The following is a 7,500-nucleotide window of genomic DNA, read 5'->3' as shown; positions in this document are numbered from 1 at the left end:
GTTTGAGTAAAAACGACTTCGGTTACAATATGTGATTCTTCAAGAAGTCTCCATATATCAATTTATCTTTCCGCCATATATAGCAAAGCTGAATGATGAACTAAGAGATTCTATACGTATGTTAGACATACTGTTGAAATGTTCTTACAGAAGTCTAGATTTCTATAAAGCGAAGTCATTCTAGTTACCGAAATGGAGGTTGGAGGTAGGGTGTTGGAGGAAAATTAACCCAGTGTGATAACCCCTGGCGCCAAGCTGCTACAGAAAATCGGCGCCAATTATTTCACCCAGAGGAGAAGGTCAAGTCACAAGAGTAGAAATTTATAACTCGCTTTCTCTTACATTCTCGGCGATGATAATAAATCATACAGACATGAAGCAGAGAGAAGAAATAAACACACACACACACACACATATATATATACATATATATATATATATATATATATATATATATATATGATGCACATCATACTGCAAACATTCACAACACATATTTAATCGTGTGCCTGTACGCATAATTCAACTGTACATCATAAGAGTGCCCACAGAAGAAAAAATGAAATCAATCATTAGAACGATAGTAAAAATATAATAAAACTGAGTCGGGGACCATAACACGGCCACTTGAGTGCGCCAAAGTATGTGACAGGAGGGTGATATTCCCACACAATGAGAGTGAGGAGGAAGAGAGAGTGAGGAGGAGGAGGAGGAGGAGGGAGAAGAGTGTAAAGCGTTTGATAGGTATTGCCCAGGAAGGAAGAGGAGGGAGGAGAAGCAAGAGTAGGAGGACCAGCAAAATGAGTAAGATAATGATGAAGATGATGATGATGATGATGAGGAGGAGGAGGGAGGGGAGAAAGTGGAGGAAGAGGAGAAAGATGAGGAAGAGGAGAAAGATGAGGAGGAATAGGAGAAAGAGGAGGAGGAATAGGAGGAGGGAGAGGGGGAGGAAGAGGAGAAAGAAGACGAGAAAGAAGAGGAGGAATAGGAAGAAGGAGAGGAAGAGGAGGAGGTGGAGGAGGAAAGGGAGCAGAAGGAAAATATCGAAGATTATGAGAATAAGGATAAACAACATGAAGATACGGAACAAGAGGAGGAGGAAAAGAAGGAGGAAGAGGAGGAAAAGGAGAGGAGGTCACGCTAAGCATGAACAAGTGTGACAAGACGCGGCGACGAAAGTGACACTGGGACGGCAAGAGCGACAAAGACAAAGTTAACAAAGACAAAACCAACAACAACAACACCAAAACCACAAATGCAATAACAACGAACTCTCTACGCTATGTGTGCAGGACATAACCATAAAGGTTATATATGTATATATACATACACCCACACACATACTCACACATACACACCCACACCCGCGCGCACACACACACACACACACACACACACACACACACACACACACACACACACACACAATTAGAAAATAGGATACAGGACCAAAACAGCATTGCTCCTTTCCTGTACACTAAAATGAGGTAAATACAATTAGGTAAACACGCACACACACACACGCACACACACACACACACACACAAAGGGAATATTACAGTAATGAAACAAATACTTAGTAAGTAGTATATGAAGCAGTCGACTTTTGAACAAAGGATAAGAAAAAATAAGATAAATACAGAGTTAAATTAATCTACTGGAACACTGATAGTATGATAAAATACACTTTAAAAACAAATAGATAGATTAAATAAATAAATGAAAAAAAATCTGATTGGTAAATAGGTCGCACGTCATCAAGACATCTGTCAATTCCCACCTTGGTCTCGATTCATGTTCACAGTAGCGGTTTGTGCCGCACGGAAAACGCGGCGGTACCGTATAGTCCAGGAAAAACTGCGCGGTTGTTTGTGAACGTCTCCACTGACTTACACAGTAACTGAACCGCCGCGGTTGAAACTATATCACAACATTTCTTCTCCAAGAGGTCTATTTTGGGGCAACCGCGGGACCGTTGCCAACTACTATGGGGCTGCGGTTGAGCTGTCAGAGAAACTCAGGCTACAGACTAACACTAAGTAGGTATATACGTAAAGCTGGTGGCACACTAGATATTTCTCGTTAGCATGCTATTAGATTTTGCTACTTCATTTGAGTAGAAATGACTTTGGTTACGATATTTTGCTTTTTCAAATTTCCAAAAGTCAAATTGCACTTGAGTCATATAGTGAGCAGCTGAATTTCGAACTAAGGAAAGTTAAACTTATATGAATGTCAGACACATTATTGAGATGTTTTTACAGAAGTCTACAATATTGTAACCGAAGTCGTTTCTACTCAAACGAAGTAGTAAAAGTAAGCAGCATGCTAGCCTAGTGTGCCGCCACCATAAGTAGTTAGGCTAGTATAAGGGAGAATGGTTTGAAGGGGGAGGGGAAAGGGAGAAGCTCTGGACAACGCTACTGGCGAGAAAAGGGTGAGGGAATCGAGAAGGGGGGGGAGAGGGGGAGGAAGGGGGAGGGGGAGAGGGGGAGGAAGTGGGAGGGGAGAGAGGGGGAGGAAGGGGGAGGGGGAGCACTGTGGGAGGAGATGCGGGTGGGGTGGGGGGTTGAGATAGTCCATGCTTTGGAGTACTTACCTTTGCCAGGTGTACTGTGGCATGTGTGGAAATACAAGATTATGGTTAGCCAGTCTCTTCTACCCATCGCTTCATCACAAACAACATCACAACCACAAAACCGTTGTCATCATTCTCGTGACGATCACAAACCATCACATCCATCATCATCATCATTGTCATTACCAACCCAGATAAAAGGAAATTGCATCAGCACCAATGTCATCACTTTTATCGTCATCATCACAACCATCGTCACCATAACGGTGATGACGAGTACTCTAATGTCTACAGCAACAGCGGCAGCTCAAGCAACATCACCACCGATAATAGCAACACAACCAACAACAATGACATACCCACCATTAGCGCCATAACCACAAATATCTCTTTCTGAAACGGGCGTCTAATGCTTCCCGTTGTCTCTCCCTCTTCACTATCACTTCCATCACCTTCACCACCAATCCCCAACCACCACCACAACCGCCACAGAGATAGGATCATCATCCTTGGGACTCTGCCCACCCAAGGTGGATCCTACTTGCCTCCCAAACTGGGATCCTCCCGCCCCCCCCACCCCCACCCCCTCGGCTGACGCTTACTATACCAAAATCTACCAAGTTTACCAACAGACTAACAAGGTCAAAGGAGGTAATTTGAATCCCCTCCCCTTCCATACCAGACGATACTCTTACTTTTACTCTAGCTCCCGCCAGGCGATTTCATTCAGCTGTACGTCAACTCTCAAGTGTCGAGGGGAACGGTCTGTTGAACATGAACGGTGCACTCCGTCTGTCACACACACACACACACACACACACACACACACACACACACACACACACACACACACACACACACACACACACGCCCTAGTGAAACCCTCGGGCGTGTTATTAACATTATGTAAAAATACTCAACATTTGTGGCTATTGAAGAACAAATAGTACTTCATTTGGTGAACACTGTAAACGTGACAAAATGCGTGAACAATGAATTCTGTATAAAAATAAGTGAACGAATGGTACTATAAGAGACAAGTAAGGCGTGTGTGTGTGTGTGTGTGTGTGTGTGTGTGTGTGTGTGTGTGTGTGTGTGTGTGTGTGTGTGCATGCACACGTTTAAAAGCCACTTCGAAAACAAAATTGACTCTGGAACTTCCATTTGTAAACATCACAAGTGCGTGACATGCCGACGAGAGTCGAATATCATGTCACACCAGTGACCGTGACGACAAGAAATTACGCTCAACTCTGGCGACGGTTCCCACCGCCGATGCCTCACGAAAACTGGCGCCGCAAACGAGCGCAAGTAACCGCATCGTTTACGGAGTGTGTACGCCAAAGAAGTATCTTTATTCTGGCAGTTCTACGGCCGTAGAAATGAGCCTCTGTGGCTCATATTGTTCAGATACGGTTGGCATACGCAGGCCAGACATGCATCTGCTATACATACTGCTGGTGCATCTGCTATGCATACTACATTCAGTACAGGAGTTGGTCAGTCTTACATGATTACTGACCTATCGTCTGGCCTATACTAGAGGACAGAGATTGTTATAAAGTATGTAAAACACGTGTCCAGCTTGTTCCCTGTCAATTCTGGGGTGAGGCAGGGGTGCCTCGTCCATCCAACATTTTCCAGCACTTACATAGTCTGAGCACTGGACTGGGCTCCAGACCAACGTCATTGGGTGCATCCATTGGTAACATTAAGGTCACCGACCTTGTCTTTGTCTATGACACTTTACTCCTTGCCGAGTCGTTGGAGCTCCTGGCTGCGGCCCTCGAGTCACTGCACACTGGAACTGATGTGTTTCCAGGTCTCCTGGAACCAAGACCAAGGTCCAGGAGTTTGGCGGGTTTACTGGATGACACAGTTCAGTCTGTCCGTTCATGGGGCGAGGGCAGTGAGGTATTGGAAAGCTTCACATACTTTGACAGTGTAATGCATAGCAGTGATGGATCGTGTCAGGAGGTCCTTATGAGAATTGGCATAGACATTGCTGTTGTGGGGTCGCTCAACTTAGGCATGGAATATGTGAGAATGACCACAAGAGTAATTTGATATTAAGATAAAAAAACAAGAGTGGCGAAGGCTTAGCTGAATAAAAATCACCTAACGACAGCCAGAAAAATATATAAAAACGATCGCCACCGTATAAAGGGTTGGCACTCGAGTTAGCGAGCCTCTTAAGAGGTCTTGAAAGAAAAGATCCTCCGATGACGTCATGCGTCCGGCGCCTCCGCGTGACGTCATGCGCCGATCGGGGCAAGTTTCGGAAGGGCAGTGCGCAAACCTTCGGACCTCGCCTTCTGCATGCACAAAGACTCGTTGGAGGGTCTCCGAAGTACTCACCCGTATCGAGGAGCGTAGCCCGATGGACGGCGTGGGGGTCGTGCAGGCCGTACGTTGGAAGCGGCTGTGCTTGCTGCTGTTGTTGTTGTTGCTGCTGCTGTTGCTGCTGCTGCTGTTGTTGCTGTTGTTGTTGCTGCTGCTGCTGTTGTTGCTGTTGCTGCTGTGACTCCCGCTGAGCCTGAGACAGGTCGACGGGGCGATGGGCGTTGGGCGGGCCCTGGTGGCTCGTGGGCGTGATCTGTGGGTTGGAGGTGGGCGGGAAGGCGGCGGCACTGATGTGACCGTTGACGCCACTGAGCTCCGTCATGACGCCTCCGCCATCGTTCTGGAGGAGGAGGAGAAGACGCGTTAGTGTTGGAGGAAAAGAACAGGAGAGGGGGAAGAGGGGGAGTAAGTGTTGGAAGAGGGGGGAGGGAGGGAGGAAGCATAAAGGAGGACACAAGACAAAATAACATGGTTACATTATATCCATTTTAGTCTCTTCTTGAGTAAAATCGATTTTAGTCACTCGAGGAGACAGGGTCCTCTCTCTCTCTATCTCTCTCTCTATATATATATATATATATATATATATATATATATGTATATATATATATATATATATGTGTGTGTAAAAGTGTCAGGAATTAGATGGAGTAGGTAACACCCGTGGCAAGGGTCTTCCCGGTCTTTACATGAGAAAGGATTCGAACTCTCGATCTTTGGGGCAACAGGCGAACGCTCCAACCATTTTGCAAGTTTCATGGGAAGGGGAAAGGGGATTGAGGGGGAAATGGGGGGGGAGGTGATGAGGGAGGGAGAGAGAAAATATAGAAGGGAAAGAGGGAAGTGGGGGGAGGTGGGGAAGCAGAGAGAGGGGAAAGAGATGAAGGGTAAGAAGGGAGAGGGAGTGAGGGAGGGTAGGAGAGGGAAGGAAAGAGGGAAGTGAGGGGAAGTGGAAAGGGATGTTGAGAGGGAAAGGGGAAGGGAGGAGGGAGGGAGGGAGGAAAGGAGGGAGAAAGGGAGGGTGAGAGGGAAAGAGAGAAAGGAAGGAGGGTGGGAGGGAGGAAGGGAGGGAGAGAGAGGAGGGGAGAGAGGGAGAGAGAGGAAGGGAGGGAGAGAGGGAGAGAGAGGAAGGGAGAGAGGGAAAGAGAGGAGTGAGAGAAGACTGGGAGGTGGGGGGAAAGTAAGAGAAACAGGTGGAGGATTGGGAAATGGGGGGAAGGGGGAGGGGGAGGGGAGAAGCTCTGGACAACGCTGCTGGCGAGAAAAGGGTGAGGGAATCGAGAAGGGGGGAGGGGGAGGAAGGGGGAGAGGGGGAGGAAGGGGGAGAGGGGGAGGAAGGGGGAGGAAGGGGGAGGGGGAAGAGGGGAGGGAGGGGGAGCACTGTGGGAGGAAAAGGGACACAGGGGGAGATAAAGGAAGAGGAGCCAATGAAATGGAAGAGAGAGGGATGGAGTATTTAGAGGTGAAAAGGACGAGGGAGGAGGAGGAGGAGGAGGAAGAGGAAAAGCTGAGGGGAATCTTGGAGGATAAGATGGGGAGGATGAGGGGAAGGAAGAGAGGGGAGAGGAGCGAAAGGAGGGGAGAACAGTGGCAGGGGACGAGGAGGGGAAGAGGGAGGGGGAGGGGAAGGAAAGTGGGGTTAGGAAGGGGAATGGAAAGGGAGAGGGGGAAGGGGAAACTGGACAGCAGAGCAATGGAAAAAAAACAAAGATGCTACAACAAAGGGGAAAGAGTCGATGGTGAGGACGGGAAGAAAGGGAGGGGAAGATAAGGAGGGGGAAGGGAAGCCGGGCTGATGAAAGAAAAAAGAGAATGGATTGATAGAGAGCAAAATGGGGTGTGTGAGGGGGTGTGCACAGAAAACAGTGGATGGCACTGAGAGGAAAAGAATAGAATAATAATAATAATAATAATAATAATAATAATAATAATAATAATAATAATAATAATAATAATAATAATAACAATAATAAGAAAAAGAAGAAAGAAACGTGCGCGCGCACACACACACACACACACACACACACACACACACACACACACACATAGTATACCTGCGGGTAGAAGTGGGCGTGATGGGTGACGGGCGAGGGGGCGGGCGGGGCGACGGCCTGTGGGGTCGTGTAGCTCACGAGGGCGTCCCCGACGGTGGGCCAATCCTCACGCCCGTCCAGGTAGGCGTAGCTCCCCTGCGAAGGAGAAAAAGAAAAAAAACCGTTATTACGACTGTCACACACACAGATGAAAATACATAAATATGCGAATAAATGGGCGCGTAGATAAAATCTCATGTCACATCCAGAGCCAAACGCCAAAGAAGGAACCTGAGTATAATATATATATATATATATATATATATATATATATATATATATATATATATATATATATATATATATATATCAGTACTTAGTTTTGACGGAAAACATGTCATCATATCTAAAAATGTGGAGTCAGCAACAAGGCGGCAGGCACGAAAGCAAACTTCATTGTACGTCAATAATTCAGAATGTGTGTGTGCGTGCGTGTGTGAGACATAATATTATATATATATATATATATATATATATATATAT

The 7,500-nt window shown here is 46.5% G+C and overlaps 1 protein-coding gene across 1 annotated transcript in view; it reads right to left on the bottom strand.

Annotated features, from left to right (window-relative positions):
- LOC143024875 (recombining binding protein suppressor of hairless-like) overlaps positions 1-7,500 on the bottom strand; it is a 194,995-nt gene that overhangs the window by 97,225 nt on the left and 90,270 nt on the right. The window contains 2 exon segments of the mRNA XM_076184217.1: positions 4,940-5,264; positions 6,979-7,113. Of these exon segments, the coding sequence (XP_076040332.1) occupies positions 4,940-5,264; positions 6,979-7,113 (460 nt within the window).

Source organism: Oratosquilla oratoria, chromosome 4, assembly GCF_046742065.1.
Source record: "Oratosquilla oratoria isolate Oo_2021 chromosome 4, ASM4674206v1, whole genome shotgun sequence".
NCBI classification, from domain to species: Eukaryota; Metazoa; Arthropoda; class Malacostraca; order Stomatopoda; family Squillidae; genus Oratosquilla; species Oratosquilla oratoria.
The sequence above is the reverse complement of the archived record's forward strand: the minus strand, read 5'-3'. Positions and strand labels throughout refer to the sequence as shown.